Genomic DNA, 18,604 nt, shown 5'->3' on the forward strand with positions numbered 1-18,604 from the left:
CTCTTCAATATGCTAATTCTGAGGATTAGAATAAACTGGGCATTTCCAGGACAGAGATCGTAGTAATTTATCTTTAGAGTAAAACTGATTGATTTTGTTCATTCTTCTGCCACTTATCTGGTAGATAACCTTCAAAAAAGGTTTAAATCCTTCTGTGACTCAATTTCTTTAGCTATAAACTGAGAACAACAACAATAATAATGAGGTTATGAGGATTAAATGAGTTAGTAGATGGTAAAACTTTACATCAGGGCAGGGAGTTCTTTCTACAAATGTAAGGAACCAAATAATTTAGGCTTCACCATCTGTCATGCATTCTTTAGTTCTGATTTCTTACTTATGTCTTGTTTCTTTACAAACTTTAACATGTAAATCCATTCTTAGCTCAGCCAGCCGCAGGAAAAACAAGCGACTGCTTAGAAGGGTATCATGCATCGACTAGAAGCTAGGTTTTCTACTTTATTATCGTTATTGTTGCTTGGTTGTTGCTATTATTGAATCTAAATATCTATTCAAGTGATTAGAAGTAATAGGCTTAAAATAAATGTTTGTTTAGTGAATAAACAAATGAAACAGTAGACTTGCAAATACATATTACCATTACTGAGATCATTGGATATGGAACTATTGATATTTTCTTTTCTTTTTGTTCATTTTCATTCTTGATGATCATTTCAAGATTTAAGTAGCCACTCACAAACTACATACTTGGTATGAAAATATTTGGAGTTAATGTGCATATTTTTTTTTTTTACAGAATAAAGCTCTGTAGAATGTTAGTGGCTGGTATTCCCTAAGCTGGCAGTTGGGAGTACAATTCAGCCAAGTAAAATGTGTAATTTTACATAAAGGCTTTCAGCCAACCCAGTGTTACTGTAGTATCATTCAGGATAGCTTTAGAGTCTCTAGGAATGGAAATTGTTAGTTCTATTTAATAAAAATGGTCATTTGCTTCATGAAAATGACAATATAAGGGAATTTCAGTTGAAAGTAAAGTTTAATTTACACCACAGGTGAGTTTAGAACTCTAAGTAACTGATGGAAAGTTCAGAATCCTCTAGTCTCCAAAGCTCATTGAAGGAGTATGGCCTATCTCAATTAGCACTATTAAAGTAGCCTTAAAGCTGAACAAAACCTAAGAACATCATTAGGACAATATTCATTAGCATGTTTGTTTTGATTACATTTGGTCCACATAAACATCCACCTGAGCATATGAGAGGGCATGTTTACACACACAATTACATGTACATCCTATTTGCTCTCCCTCACACACAAATACATTCACTTGCTACATAGACTCACACACACTCCACACACATTGTACCTTGTCTTTCATACACACATGTATACCATACACTCTACACACATGTGCACAAACTGTATAGAATTGCAAACTGTGTAATACATGCACATACCCTGTATAGATGTGCACACCCCATTCACACTCACACTATATATACACTTTCAATCTTCCCTGTTCTCACACACATTTATACTCATGCACTCTACACCCCATACATGTACACACACTAATACACTCACATCCCCTATGGTCACACTAATACCTATATATACTCATTCACACTTCCTACACACATACACATAGACACACAACACACCCTGGAAGGCAAATTAAATCTTTGATCAAACTTTCTCCTCAAAGTCATTGGTGCGTGGAAAGACAAAAAAAAATGTGGGGGAGGGGCTTAAGTTGTTTAAGTGTAAAGTACAACTTCTGCTAAGGAGATGTATCATTCATAGGATAAGTGCATTGTGGAATTCATGCCTAAACACCCTAAGGTTTCTATATTCAGAAGTAATTAAGCAGTGAATTCAAGTAGGAAAATAGACTTTCTTTTCTTAGCAATAAGAGCTTCATTCGGAATCAACATTATATTACCAACAGGAGAAATGCAGGTTACTTAAGACGTTCAAACTTGACATCTTAACTAGTCGACTACATTAGACATCCTTACTTGTTCCTGACATGTGTGCATGTAAAAGTGCAGGGTGGTGTTCTCCCAATTTATAGATACATTTATCATCTTTGTCATTATAATATTTAATAAAAGAACTACATCAGCATAGCTGACTTTTTTCATCATTATTGCAAATTTTTACTGCATTCCTAATGGAAAAAAAGAGTTCAGTATCATTAGTGAAATATGCAAAAATATGCAGAATCTTACCCTTAAGGAGATTATGCTAGAAATTCAGGCAAAGAGGCTTAACATAATAGTGCACTAATAAGTCAGCTCTCTGAATTCAAAGATTTTAACTTTTGCTCTGTCACCCAGGGTTGATTCTGGGTTTCAAATCACACCAGTATATCTGCAGTTTTTTGTTTTTTTTAAGAGAGAGTGAGAGAGGAGAGAGAGAGAGAGATTTTTTAATATATATATATTTTTTTTTTAGTTCTCGGCGGACACAACATCTTTGTTGGTATGTGGTGCTGAGGATCGAACCCGGGTTGCACGTATTCCAGGCGAGCGCGCTACCGCTTGAGCCACATCCCCAGCCCCTATATCTGCAGTTTTTAAATCTTAATTAGCTTGGCAAGCTGACCAGCCATCAAGCGAGAAGGAAAACTGAATAGTGGACTCATGCATCATGCACTTCCTCATGCAGGGAGGGCTGTACAGGAAAAGTGCAGGCACTCATGTTTTCTCAGCACTAAACCAGTTTCCATTGGTGTTTGCAGAACTAATATGGAACACAGAGTCTGTGGAATTGGGAAACTGTTGGATTAAAAGGAAATTGAGACTGTGATAAGTTGCTTTCTAGGATGAAAGTTGCCATCAAGGAAAATACAGATATGTGTAATTTCCTTAGAAATCCTAAAGAAATGCAAAGATCAGGCTTAGTTTGGAGTAGCTAGGTCTTCATAATTTTGTAAAAGGCATTTTTTGTGTGTGTGTGTGTGTGTATCAAAGAATGTATAACTATGTGAACAGAAATACTGAATCTTTACTTTTTACCATATTTATTGTGTACATATTAGGATTTTAAAATTTCCAATTGAAATTGTTGGACATAGGTTACACATCAGTCCTGGAATCATCAGAGGAGGGTACCAACTGAAGTTTTTCACTTGGTGAATAAGGCAAGCAGAAGCCAGAGGAGTAAGTAGTCAAAATAAATATACTTCTTGGAAGAGGAGAAGTTGTTGGATTCTACACTATGAAATGCATAAATGCATGGTTTATCTCACTATGCATTTTCCACTCTAAAAATAATACCTTGTGCAACTGAAGAGTCTTTTTCTGAAGACTTGCTTATTTTCATCAGTGAATGGTTTTACAGAGTGAAATATCAAGAAGCATTTTAAGATTGCATTCATTTTGTATGTTCCTCCTGATATACAAAATATATCATTTCTAAAAGTCAGTTTTTTTTATGTAATAGACTTGGTTTCCTAGCACAGTGAACTTTTCATGAAAGCCATGACTATAATTGAGTTTTCTTTCATGTCTTTAAAGCTTTTTAAAATTCATGAATTTTCTTATCATTTTTGCAGCAAAGCAAAAGTATTTCCAAATCCTTTTTGAATTTTGTGTTTAACATTAACATATTTAAAATGTTACAGAAATAGATGGAGTGGAATAAATCTTACATAAGAAAGTAAGAAAGTACTTGATTTTTGATGCATTTCAATATTGCAAATAGGTCAGTTATTCATATTAAATCAGTTTCATTACCTGTCACAGAGCTGTCTAGATTGTCCATACTGGATCCGGGTGTCTGGTCTAGTGCTCTCAGGGGCCTGGGGATTTCTAAAGCTTCCTCTTCATCATCAGCATCATCATCTGGAACATCTGTTTCCAAATCAGAAATCAAGGCTCCGGACACATAACCTAATGGTGGAACTGGGGGCTGTGGGGGTGGATTATTGCTTTGAATGTGCCTAGAATTCAAATGGAAACAATAAAATGGGAAAAGCAGTCCATTAACATTCAAAAACACTGTAATAAGAATTAAATGGCATGCTATGGTAACAGTATTCTTCTTTTGCATTAATAATTTTGGAGTTTACAATGCTTTATTACATACACGTCAATAGAGACAATAGGTCTCTGGGCATATGCCTTACCAACAACCATATAAATTTAAGAATTATTCTAGTGATATAAACATATATTTTGTATAGATAAGTCATCAGAAACAGAATGAAAATACTTGTCACAAGACTATTTAAAGTTGACCTTTTCAAAAATAATATATATACCCATAAATATATACATATACATATTATTTTGTTTCCAGTTTATGTGTAACCCACCCATGCGGCCTGCTAGCACTTAAGATGTCACTGGAATGCCTAATGTTCCCTCTCTTCCACCTTCAGCACATTTCTGGACTTAGGAGGATTTCTTTTTGCATGACCCTCTCAGAGCAGGCTGAGTGGTATTTTCATTTGCCCCAGTTAGGGCAAGTACCTTCTGCTCTATCTACCTATTTGTGCATCTATCTCAGCCAACAACGTCTTGAACTTCTCCAAGGCAGAGACAATTCACCCTAGTATTCTGTGTTTAGAACACAAGATGTGTTAGATAAACCCTTTGCAATGAGTAAATAATTTTAATCTCAACCTTCATTAGATAAATAGAATCTTATAATTACCATCACAGTTTTCAAACATATTCAAGTAAAACTTAAATTTATCAAATCAGGTGGCTAACTAATGTGCAGCTGGACACCTACAAAATGCTAAGCAAAAGCACTACAATGTTATTTTCTTCCTTCCTTACTTTCTTCCTCCCTCCCTCCCTTCCTTCCTTCCTTCCTTTCTTTCTTGGGGGACATACCGAGATTGAACTCAGGGACATGCAATCACTGAGCCACATCCCCGGCCCTATTTTGTATTTTATTTACAGACAGGGTCTCACTGTGTTGCTTAATACCTCGCCATTGCTGAGGCTGGCTCTGAACTCGAAATCCTCCTATCTCAGCCTCCAGAGCTACTGGGATTATAGGTGTGCGCCACTGCAGCCATCAGCAAGGTTATTTCTCAATGTCACTTAAAAGCAAATATACTAGAAGTTTTAACATAGAGTCTTTTCATTGCTGTCATACAAAAGTAACTTAAAGACCCCTTCTATTTAAGCGAGATTAAAGAGTAAGTGCTATGTTCTTTTACTGTTGTCTTTTGAAACTCATTCCCAAGCCTGGCAATATCCCCTGTGTATCGTCACACTTTAGGGAAAGTAGTGCTGTCCTTGACTCCAATTGGAAGAAACAACTAGAAGCTCTGCTTTGGGGACTTTTCTAGACTCTGCCTCATAACTCATCTCTTTGCTGACTTTAATCTATATGTTTTTACAGTAGTTGACTGTGTCTTTGAGAATAATAGATTTCTATAAATTTTTCTAGTGAATTTTTGAACTTCAGTGTGGTCTTAGGACCCTGATATTTGTATTTGTTTATTAGAAATGAGAGTGGTCTGAGGACTGCCCTTTCATTTTATACATGAGCTATTATTTCTGACATAATTTTAAACACATTAACTATAGCATGCAAGTGGTAAGCAAGTTGCCCATAGTTATGCAGATAGGAAGCAGGTTCACCTCCATGGTAACTGCCCCAACTTGGGCTGTCCTCAGTCAAAGCTCAGAGCATGGAATCAGAATCTGCCAAGAGGTGGGACTTAGGACCAATATATTTTAAAGTTCTCCATATGATTTCAAAACACACACCAATTTGAGAACCCCTGAGCCAAAGTCTCTGCTTCAAATGACTTAAAGTTGTGATTTCACCAGTTAACCTTGAAGAGAATCCTATCACTCTTTAAGTAATTGGCTTCATTTTAACCAGTGATGTATCATAAAATAATTATGTGTAACACGAGGTTGTCTTTAATCTTTAGAAAAAAATGAGAAAATATTCAAGACCCTCTTATCCTAAGGAAAGAGCATGTTCATACAGCTTTAAGTGACATACCTCTTTGTATGTATAGTTAACTATGTTATATTTTAATATAGCTGTTATATTTTAAAAATAGTCAATTAACACTGAGAATAAGAGTCATCTCATAATCAACTTACTCTAGTAGCTAGAATTACCCTCCCATAAAAAGAAAGATAATACTATCTTTCAAAAAAGTTACCATGATTTCAAGCACAGGGTATAAATCAAGAGAACATAAATCAAAGAATGTCACAGAGATTTTGTTTTCAAGGGTGCAGGCCATCTGAGAGAAAAACATTGGAACAAACAACCAACCCTATAAAATTATGATCTACCATATTTGTACAAGATACCTATATGAATTGCATCTATAATTTATGAAAGTTTTCTAATATTTAGAAGAATAGAGCTATAGATCCTGGTGTGGTGGCACAGGTTTGTAATCCCAGTGCTGAGGCAGGAGGATCACAAATTCAAAGACACCAATTTAGTGAGGCCCTAAGAAACTTAGAGAGACCCTGTCTGAGGTGGGGGTAGGGGGAACAGCTGAGCATGTGGTTTAGTGGTTAAGTGACCCTGGGTTCAATCCCTGGTACCAAAAGAAAAAAAAATGAAGTTTGGGTTTTTAATCTACTCTTTGTGATTTTAAAAAATGCATTTACTGTTAGTAAATTTGTTATTTTTCTGATTTGTTTAATTCTGCCCAAAGAGGGTCTTTTAATAACTGACACTGACCATAAGTGATTTGCAGAAGCTTGCATTTACATATTCACAACCACATGCAGAATTAATCACAGGCACTTTGAAGAATCCAAAAGGAGTCCTTCATTATGGCATTAAAAGTGAGTTCAAGGATAAGCTAATTGAAGCTAAATCGGTTGTAAATTAGAAGATTCCAGTGTAGCCAAAAAGCACTTTAGACTGAATTTCAGCAGACCTGAATTCTTGTTCTAGCTTACTCTCTAACTAGCTATGCGACTTTGGTCAAATTAACATTTCTGTAGTAGTTAAATCATTTTCTAAATGATTAAGGAGTATACAAAATCAAAATTTTATCCCCATGTGTATAGTTTTATGAATATGTCTTGTGAGTTTATATAAAGGGGCATTTCCATGTGCAGAAAGCATGGATCCCTTGACTCAGTGAATATATTTACCATGTTTGTTTTGCTATATCAAACTGATATGCCCTTGTCAGCTCATCCAGGTGAGCCTGCAGCATGGGCTGCATCTCTTCCCGTGGGGATGGAGTAAGAGTGGCAGTAGACTGTTGTCCAAAGGAGATAGCAGGAGAGGAAGCCACGCCTCGAACAGGTGGAGTTGGGACCCGATCGTCATCTTCTTCCAGTTCATCTTCCATACCCTGGTGTAAGTATGTTTGTACTGGTAATGGTGGGCACCAACTATCACTGTCATAGCTGAAATTAGATGAGGAAAAAATGCACATTAATAGACAAACAAAAATGGCTACACTGACAATAAACAGCAACCACATGGTGTCTAAAATGTTCTCTCAGTTTATTTCGTCCTGATCACATTGTCAGTGCTACTATAGTAAATCACCTAATTTAAAATTGTAATTACAACTGTTATCTCAGTACCTCAATTTATTCTTTAAAGATCTTTTTGGCTAATTGTTACCCCACAGTTACAAAAAGCAATAACTTCCCAACAAAGTTACTCATGTGGAAACACCAAATTGCTAATTAAGGACAATTAATGAATTTAGTGCTTGTAGACTTAACTGCTTCCTTCTCTTATTTATCCTTATGCACCAGCAGAATATGGCAATAGAGCTGACTGACCATGTAAGAAGTATCTGAGAACTTGATTTGCTTTTATTCTAGACTTATGACAACCTTTCTATATGATATTCCAGTCATTAGACTTCATAACACAAATTATACTTAATATTAGTTCATTTCTCTTAATTTTCTCAGTAAAATCAAAGGCTTCTGCTTACATTGAGTGTTAAATTCAAACCAGAAGTTCAAAACCTTGCCCTACAAAATATATATTTTTTAAAAAATTGTTTTATTGTAGTAAAACATTTAATATGAAATGAACCCCACTGACATATTTTAAGTGCACAAAATACAATTATTTTAAATACTTATATTTCATGTTCAAATTACATCTAGAAAGGGGATTATGGTCCAGGAATATGAAAAATTAAACTGTTTTTGTTGTGGCACAAAATCAGAGAATTTCTACTTATACCTTTCTGTAATCCTAATGTTTACAGAAATCAAACAAGTTCTAATATACTTTTTTATAGATTTTAAGTATAAGATAAAAATAATAAAGGATTTAATTGTTTTCTTAATTCAACATCTTAAACATCTCCTCAATCTGCCTCCTACATCTCCTCTTCCACAATTATTGATCAGTCACCTTCTATAAAATAGTTCACTAGCTTTCTGATTCTCTTTTCTTCTTTTCCACCCTATCTTTAATGTAGGCAACAGGATGTTAATTCACATCACACCTACACTTAAGATCATAACTAATACGAGAAAAGTCAAAACTCATTAGCTGGCTTAAAAGATCCTTCCCCAACAGATTAATCTGTTATTTTAGCTCTGTTTCTCACTGTTTCCCAACATCAGCCTACTTTCTATTTTTTTCCTAAACTCTGGGTCTGCGTATGACTGTTCTCAAATCATCTATCTGCCTGTGGGTTCCTGGTAACCTCAAAGGTGGTTAGTTTTGTGGAACCTTCTCTCCCATTTCCATATACAACTGATTAGAATTTTATAATACCTACATTGTGGAACTTCCCATATTATATTGGGATTATTTGTCTCTGTGTCTCTTTTGTCCTATTATTCTGTGAGATCCATAAGTCCAAGAACTTTTTTAATACTCTTCTCCATTGCTAGTGCCTAGTACCTAAAATTAGAATTAACTATCCATATCAGAGCTATGCATAACTAGTCTTGATCTCCCTTATTAAAAAAAAACTGTAACCCATATAGATCCACTGTAGGTTGAATATCTTCACGTAACATTTTAATCATTTTGTTAAAAACTGAATATATCATAAAAACCTACACGTGGACATGTATAGCAGTTTTATTTATAATTGCCAAAATTTGGAAGTAGCTAAGATATCCCCAGAAGTTGAATAAACAGATACATCCAGACAATGGAATATTATTCAATGTTTAAAAGAATTGGGCTTCAAGTCATAAAAAGACATGGAGAAAACTTAAATGCACCTTGGTAAGTGAAAGAAGTCAATATACAAAGGGTATAGATTGTATATTTCCAATTCCAGAACATTCTAGAAATGGCAAAACCATGAAAAGAGTAAAAATATCAGTAATGCCAGACTTTGGGGAGTGAGTGAGAGATGGGCAAAAAGCAAAGTGGATTTTGGAGCAGTGAAGATATTTTGTATGATACAATAATGGTAGATACATGTCAACCTGAATCTGTCCAAACCACAGAATGTACCACATGATGAGTAAACCCTGTGGGAAATGATGCATTCTGGGCAATAATGATGTGCCAATGCAAGTTCATCAACTAGAATAAGTGCACCAGTTTGGTGAGAGATGATAGGAGATTATGCATATGTGAAAGTTGGGATAAATCTCTATGCTTTACTTCATTTTCTTGTGAACCCGAAACTGGTCTAAAAAACTAAAATCTCTTTTTAAAGTAACCCCAAATTTATCATCCTTTTTTCCCCAACAGTTATGTGTTAAGGTCCTGACTTTATTTCATATAGCATACAATTCAGTAGATTGATATTAAGTAAATTATTAAAAATACAGGGTACTATAGAATTGATTTGGAAGGCCTAATATTGTTTTGGGGTTGGTCAAGGCTACAGTGACCACTAAAAAGAGAAAATTTTAAGTGACATATGTGGAAGGGAAATGGTATTGGAACAATTCAGATAGTTCCCTAAATGGCAATATCTTCCAAAGAAAGAAAAAAAAATGGGCACAGATGAAGCAGAGCACCACTTACATTTTTTTCTATGAAAATATGAGAATGGTCTACCAATTTTATTTCTCTTATCTATTCTGTTTATTAAATATATTTAATCTTTAGTCTACCTTTAGGATAGGTTTTATAGTTTCTCAACATGAATCTTCTGCTCAAACTAAATTGGTTTGTCTCCTCTTGTCTACATACTTTTCTGGTAGGTTTGTTTATAGAATCCAACTTATTTCAAATAAACTGGATGCCTCCAATTTTACCTATCTTAATCTGATAAATCCTCAAGGTATAGGTGAAATCTCATATATTTATAAGTATTTCCTTGATGAGTCCAACTAGCACTGCTAAACTACTCTTCTTAACTGGTGCTGACAATATTTTTCTACATTTATTTGAAAATTGATTATGCACAGTCTAATGTTCTTTCCAATGTTGGACTCTTTAACACTTTAAATTATTTTTGTATTTACTTTTTGCATGTTTATGGTATCTTTTTCTCAAGTGGATTTAAGCTACCTTAGAGTTATAACACTGAACTGTTCTTGCTCTGTTGCCCCTAACAGTATACCTTAAAAATAGTAGGTTATAAGCATATTTACTGATTTGAACTGAAAACACACAAGTTGATTAATTAATAAAAATGCTTAGGTTTATTTTCTTACTTAACTTTAAATGTCATATTATTAACTCAAACAAAAAAAATATACAAGAAAACTAATCATAAAATAATTGTCCTTTTTCAGTATAGAATGTGTTTACCGTTATATTTCATCAATTAAATTTACATTTATTTTGTAAAATTCAGTAGAAAAGAGCACATTTATTTTTGTGTCAGAAAGTCACAGTTGCACTTTCTTTACTTACATTGGTTTATTCCCAGATATATTATACTTTTAAATAAAAAACTATATACTTAATCTTTCAAATGAAATTAGCCAGTTATCTCCTAAAATTTGTATAGTCCATAAATAGTAAACTGTTCTTACTTCCAATAATCTACTAGAGATATACCTATGGAATGAAAACACAAAACGAACATAAGAGAAAGGAAAAGTGTATGGTATATGCATCACATGTGTTAAGGTAACGGAAAAAAACATGGTAGTAAGTTGTATTAGATTCATTTTTATTATTCAAATAATATCAGGCAAAGAAGTGTCTAACCATTAAAATATTATTTTTAATACTATGTAAATGCATTGCATAGTGTATTAAATGACTAAAACATATTTCATCACCTATTTCATTAACATACTATACATTTTATCACCAATTCTTCTACGTCCTTTTTCAAAGTTACTCTAGAACTTTAATATACCAACTCTGTACATAAGTCTACATGCAGTATATAAGCAAAGCTGGGAAAAGTCCATGGATTCAAAGTGATTTGTACCAACATTAGATAAATAAACAAAGAAGGAAAGAATATCCAAAGAAGAAAAATATGAAAGAATAAAGGAAAGGAAGCTGGGATATAGTGCACATCATAATGGTGAAGAATTGTTCATCATCTCTGAAATCGTCAAGTCTTGATCCATTCCAGAGGAACATATATTTTAGGCTTAGTTCATGCAGCTACTAATGAAGGATGAAAAGACTACAGATGTGCCTATGAAGTTTATAAAAATGTATGTCTGTTTTGATAGTTTCCTTCACATTTTACAATACACATCTTATTTGAGAGATAGAATTTCATCTTTTTCTTGTGTAACATTAAAATGAATGAAAATTCTCCTAATGCCAAACCATAGTTCTTCTGGCCAACCTTTCCTAGGGAAGCGCTTGTTCTTGTGACATTCTGTCAGTGAAATATGAGGCGTCACGTTATGTCTTGCCTGATGAATAATGGTAAAGATGACGGCAAATCAATGCCGAATGTGAACTAACTTGTTAAAGGCCAAATACAAATATCAAATTACTAATAAAAATACAATAAAGTTCAACACTAGCAAAAGCTTGCCAATCTCTAATTGCAATAACAAAGCAAAGCACCAGTTTTATACTTAATTACTATTCAATGCTTCCTAGCATCATGACTATAATAAAATGTATTATATTTATAGTGAAGAACTAATACATTTTAACACTATTTTGTCTAACTGAAGATGCATATTGATGAGAGAGAACATTTAGCATTGTTCCCATATTATTGAATTAACAATTAAATATTTTGTTATTTGGACAATGCTTTGATAACTTTTGCTATTTAGTATTGTAAGGAAAGATTGGTCCAAGAAATGCTTAGAAAGAAAATTGATGATTTCTAAACACTTAGAAATTATACTAAAAATTGTAACAAAAACTATATTTTCCAGATCACAGTTTTTATCAGCTAGGTATTGTGCCTAAATATACTCCTTTCTCACCTACCCACTGTCATTGTCTTATTTTACTGCCTTAGCATTTTTATATCAGCTATTCATATGCTATGATATCTTGTATGTGATCCACCTGCAGTCCCATGTCCTTCAGCATCATGTTCTCCAATCCATCATCTGTATTCAAAAATCAGAATTTTCCTATGGCATTAAGGATTCCCGATGAAAACTAAGACTCCATGTCAGATGTTGTCCTACAAAATGTAGGTTAAAGCTCATAAAACCACATACAGAAGCCACCAATTGCTGAAGGATGCAGACAAGTAATTAAAATAAAGTGCTGGGGGTAGGGCATGGAAGGGGGTGGTACTGAGTAGGGGCAACTAAGAGAAAAGCAGATACCACTAACTAGAATAGGGCAGGGTTTCCAAAGGAAGACCAATGGAGCTATTTCTACTCTCATTTTCTCATCACACATAGTATTAATTTTAATTTTATATTTTTGTCTTTCCCCAGAGAAGTTTCTTTCCATTTGTTCAAATAGTGACCTTAGTATTGTCTCAATGCAGCTACTGATTAACGACCTATTTCTAGTACATAAGATGCATTAGTTTAGAGACTTATTTCTTGTTCTCCTTTGTCCTTACTTTTGCTCTATATCTGGCAACTAACAACCACACAACTTGGTAATGTTCTTTATGAAGAAATGATTCAAGATTGATGGCAATATTCTCCAGCTATCAGCTTTTTAAAGACTTACCTGCTTACCTGGCATCTATGATTACTCCTTGGGTAAATTAAGTTCATATAAAAAATTTAATTTTTTTAAGTTAGGGAAAGAAAGCATGTGCCCTTAGCTGCCTATTTCATAGGTCAATATGTTTCTAAAATGTATAAATGATAATAATATGAATATATATGGGCACTATAATCCCAGAGAAATAAATAAAGTCCTTTGGAGGGAGTGTGTGTGTGTGTGTGTGTGTGTATGTGATGTGTGTGCATGTATAGATACTATGTGTGTGTGTATATATATATTTATATATATATATTACATGTTTTATATATATATATATATATGCAGATAATATTTTTGAAAGAAAACAAAAGCTATGACATAGAAAACATAGTTATGAAAAATACTGTGGGAACCTCAGAAGATTTAGAAAACAGATAGAAAAAATGATAAGTACATACATATGATATTTTTTGAACCAAGACAAGACTTAAATCTATCATTCAAATAAACTGATATATATATTTCTAAGTAAAGAAAATTTATGCAAAGAAAAATTTTCTGTATTCTCTATTTTAGGTTACATAAAGGTCTAGTAAAAATAAACAATGACCTAGAAATTATAAGGAAAACATAGGATTTATTCATACAGAAAAAGAGCGTACATTTCTTTTGACCTGTTTTTTTCTTTCAAGTAAAAAATTATCTGTGTCTGTGTTCAAAATCAATTAACACTTAAGCTTACAGAGGATACTAACTCTTGTTAGATGTTTCAAAAGAAAGAATAAGAAAACTGATCACATTTAAAGGTCCTCAAAGGAAATTTTCTAACTTAAAAAGGTTTTGTTACAGAGTGTGCATTGGCTTGAACCTCTTTTATTGTCCCTGCCCCTAAATTCCCATCAGAGCTGATGATTAAAGTTCTACCCACTGGCTAGGTCCCTACAATTATCCCATTGTGATGGCGCTCTACCGTGGCGCCCTGCTATGGCCAGACATCAAGTCATTAGAGAACTGCAAGGGATGGTGAAGAAGGTTATTTTAATTCCCTTTTCAGCCCTTCTCAGGAGTGGCTCTTTAGTTCACAGAGCTGTGGGTACTTGCTTTCAAACTAACAAGCAATATTATAAATGTAGGCTGCATTATCATGATTGCAGACAATCTGAGGCACTTGAAGGCCAAGGATTCACAGTCCTCAATATGTGCTGTTTTGTGTTTATCAGCTAAAAATACATGGACAGTGCAAACAGGAAAGAGGGAAAATGTAATGAACAGGGTGGGAGGGGAGCTAAGAAAGAACAAGAACTCAGGGCTCAGGGCAAAAGAGAACAATAGAGAGTGGAATGCAGCCTGGGCCATTTTGTTGGTATATAAAATAACGTTTACCCATTCTCTTGCTGTTCCACTGCATAGTGTTCCAGCTCTGTGCCAGGAAGGGGCTGGACTGGGGGAGGAGGTAGAGGGACATTGGCCCAGGTCGATCCATTGTTTTTCTGTGGTTTAGAGGAGTTTTTATTTTTCTTCTTTTTTCCACCTTTCCCACCTGGAAATAATAATGCATTTATTTAGAGATGGTGAATATCAGAACAAACAGGCAATATCAGGTGGAAAGATGTATTTGTTTTCAAAATACCAGAATCACTATGTTAGAGATGGTAAAAGCTATAAACAATGAAATGATACAATCAGAAACACATTTTTATAAATCACTCAAAATGATATTGTTTCTTTCCCATTGCATTAACTGCAGAGCTGAATAAACCAAAAACATGGCTGCTGTATCAAAAGAACATTTATTGATTTATTCATGTCTGCTGCCTCCACGTTTTCATTGTTAGAGGAAATAATGGTCCATAACAAATTCTTTTAAATGTCAGATTTTAGTGAGTTTAAAATGCTCTTTTGCATAATCTCTCTCAGTGGAAAATACAGTGTCTAAGGATACAGGCTTAACTTTTCCATTAGAATTTGCTCAATTTAATTAATCCAGGAGAGTAACATTTTTCTCTCAAAAGTCACTGATAAAAATCAATCAAGTACAATCTGGAGAATACCTGTAAATCTCTCACAATGATACATTTCATAGACTTTTTGACTAATAAATGGCACAATTATTTTTGCATATAGTGAGAATATTTCCCAGATGTTTTAACTATCACATTTCATAAATTCCAAAAAGGAGGGAAAATTAATGATAATATAGTAATCGGTTTCAGTACTATTTGTTACATGAATGAATTCATGCACAAATATGAGCAGAACATAAATGAAGAGTGCATGAGCCATATCTGAGATTACATGATGCTTAATGAAGTATAAAAATAAAATTCATCATCTGCATAGTGCTGTACTTTTTAAAATCAAGTAAATAAAGCTTTTTCATAAAAATGGACCTCAGTTGGATGCAGAATGAATACTTCTTGAGCAAAATGAAAATGACCTTTCAGGGGTGACTCAGTAACTTCCAATAATCCCACCTCAACTTATAGCTAAATTTTAAGCATAGGATATTTGTAGCAGGGCTATCTAGCCATTTAGATCTCACTAGAAGTCAATCCATCCTCTTTTTTCTACAGCTGCTGAGTCAGATTATGCAATTTGGTAATAATGTATTTGAGTGCCAGAAAGTGATGAAACTCTTAAACTAGACACTACAGCCAATTATTGAGTTGTGTACATTTTCCACATAGGATACATAAATATTTAAAAGAAGATCCCTGCAAACAAAGTGCTTTCAGCTTTACTCTCACTTCTACTCTTTGACAGGACAAAAGATATTAAGAGGAGGGTAAGAAAGTGTCCTCTGTTTAGTGAGTAAGAGTTTGGTTTCTGAGTTTGAAATTTAACTCCTCACTCAAAAGGTATTGCCTTAAATTATATACATGTAAAAGAAATATGAACTTACTCCATTTTTTTCTTTGGTACTTGGGATTGAACCCAGGAATGCTTTATGAGCCACATCCCCAGCCCTTTAGTTTTTATTTTGTGACAAGGTCTTGCTAAGTTGTGTAAGGCCTTGGTAAGCTGCTGAGGCTGGCCTCAAATTTGTGATCCTCCTGAGTAGTTGGGATTATAAGCATGCAAAAGTTACTACTTCCTTGAGTTGTCATGAGGATTATAAGAGATACTGTATATGAAGTGCTCAGATGCACAGAAAAACTCAATAAATGCCAATCATAATTGCTTTCTCCTGTCTTCTCTTCCTCATAGCAAACCCAGTTTCACTTGTTTTCTGAAGTCTTACTTATCAGAAATGGCCTCATATTCAGAATAAAAATAATAATAAGCTTGCTTGGTTATAAGTATGTAATTTTTGTCTTTAAGGTAAATGAACCTCAATTCCTCATTTCCTTAACCCACCAAAGACTAAGGTCTATTTCCTTTTTACAGTATCAGAACTATATTTCAATGATTGAGAGAAGAATAGTTGAGCTATTTGTTCTTCCTGACCACTCCCTTTCAACTTTATGTATGCACAATCCTAATCACATTCTACAGCAGTTTAGAAATGTCATTTGAATCTCACCTGAACCAAGTGCCTAAGAAAGAAGTTCCTATACCTCCGTATTCTAGATGATGACACTAAGGCTCTGAGTGTTATGTGATTCGCCTTCACATAGCAGGAGAACAATCAGATTTACTACTGAGCAGCTTAACTTGAAACTATTTCTAGAGCTCTGAAACTCATTGTTGAAGCCCTTGCTCAGGTTCAAGAAAGCTACTCGTTATTATGCTTCCAAACAACAACAGGCTTTAAAATGTGTGCTGGAAATAGCTGAAGCATAGAGAGAATTACTGAGGACTTTACAACCAACACTTATTTTTCCCCTGTTCTGGAGAAATATCTGTTCTCTCATTTGATCAGTCTGGATAGGACTATTATTCATCAACACGTGCGTCTTGTCTTAACAATGAACTAAGTGGTGGACTTTGAGATGGAGGTGAGCTTGATACAACTCACAACTGTTAAAATCTCTGAGATCTGAATCTTTAGAGAAGCAAGCCACAGTCTGCTGCTTCACCTTGAACCCTCAATCATCTGAAGGCCAGAGTACCTAAATTATGTTTTAAGGGAACAGATTTTGATGCCTTGTAAACATTTGACCTTTTTCTCTTAAAATAAAAATGCAAATATTTAGATAGTTAAAGCTTGAAAATGACTTCTCTGTAAAAAATAAATCATAAAAGTGATTCATTTTAAAATTAAACATATGGTCTATTTAAAAATATTATATTAAAAGATTTAGCTATTGTTACCAATATTTTATATTATATACACATACAACTATGATTTCAGATACTATTTTAAAACATCTGAGTTTTATTGTATAGTTTTTACTGGTTGGATTTTTAACAAGAAGTACTCAGAACATATATATTGAATGCATTATAAAAGTGTTTCAAAGAGGGTAAGAAGTTCACTCAAATAATTCAGAAATGCCCAATTTTCTTTGTCACTGTGATTATTTTAAATTGGTTACACCAATGTGCACAGATTAGAAAAATCCCATAATATATGATTAGCTGGCCATGGGGCAGTTAATTCTTAGATTTGGCCCCTAGGAAACATAGCTATAAATAAAAGAATTAAACAAAAAGTGTAATATTAAACTCAATTAGACTAAACTGTAAAAGGAATAATCACTTCACTCTTACCTACTAAAAAATGCTTTCTATCACCAATTCAAGTAATCCTGTATTCAAATGTAGATGAAGTAGTTAATATAATTCCTGGATATATGTAAATGTCACTCAAGAGATTAATGGATTCAAAAAGCAGCAAGCACCATTGTGAATCCTGTTCTGCTTACAATTACTCAAAAGATAACTTTTAAATTCGGTGACAATCAATCTATACAGAACATTTAATGAAAGATTCACAGGTCTTATGGAGTCCATGGCTTGCAATATGGAGATTTCTTTTCATATATTGCTTGATCTTTACATATATTTAATGAAATAAAAAGGAAGATCCAACAAAATTACTTTTTAATTATTCAGAAAAATTGTGGGACTAATTATAAATAAATGCCAGCATAAATGACATAGAAGGTCATTCAAAACATTCCCTTATATTATTAAGCCAGTTTAAATTCATAACAGATGTTTAAAATTTTCTGAATTCTATAATGTACCTAATCCTACCAATAGGCAAGAAGAGCAAATGAGTCATTTTGGAGGGAAGAGAGAGCATTAACATTTTCATTCTGAGAAGGTTCCATCTCCTGAGGAAAAGTAATTTAGTAAATGTAACCCTAATGATAAGAAAAAATTAACTCTTCATAGTCTTGATGCCTGGGAGACTGCACAGTATCATAGTACACTATAATCCTTTACTATTAATATGTAATTTTAAAAAACCAAACAAAAACTCCATAAAAACAATTAGCATATAATTAAGCATATTAAGTAAGTGGAGTCAGGAACCAGTCAGAAGTAGGCAGATAAAGACATGTGATGTAAATAGGTGGAATTTACAATGTGGTTAATACAATATCCTCACATACAAAGGGAGGATAACTCATTAGGATAGGAATATATTTCTATCCAATAAAATGCATTTTTCCTTACACTTGTTGGTTTAGTTGATATTTTTCAAATATATATTAAAAGTGACAGCATAAAATAGTTGTTGTTATCAAATATTGTATTTTTTTAAGAGAGAGTGAAAGAGGGGAGAGGGAGAGAG

The 18,604-nt window shown here is 33.7% G+C and overlaps 1 protein-coding gene across 1 annotated transcript in view; it reads right to left on the reverse strand.

The window, feature by feature from the left end:
• ROBO2 (roundabout guidance receptor 2) overlaps nt 1-18,604 on the reverse strand; it is a gene marked incomplete at its 3' end in the record, with an annotated part of 571,084 nt that overhangs the window by 18,761 nt on the left and 533,719 nt on the right. Inside the window, exons 22-24 of the mRNA XM_081301980.1 lie at nt 14,302-14,458; nt 7,065-7,325; nt 3,702-3,907 (exon numbers count right to left, since the gene is read on the reverse strand). Of these exons, the coding sequence (XP_081158106.1) occupies nt 3,702-3,907; nt 7,065-7,325; nt 14,302-14,458 (624 nt within the window). The remainder of the gene's footprint in view (nt 1-3,701; nt 3,908-7,064; nt 7,326-14,301; nt 14,459-18,604) is intronic.

Source organism: Spermophilus citellus, assembly GCF_964194105.1.
Source record: "Spermophilus citellus genome assembly, chromosome: 7".
Taxonomy (NCBI): Eukaryota; Metazoa; Chordata; class Mammalia; order Rodentia; family Sciuridae; genus Spermophilus; species Spermophilus citellus.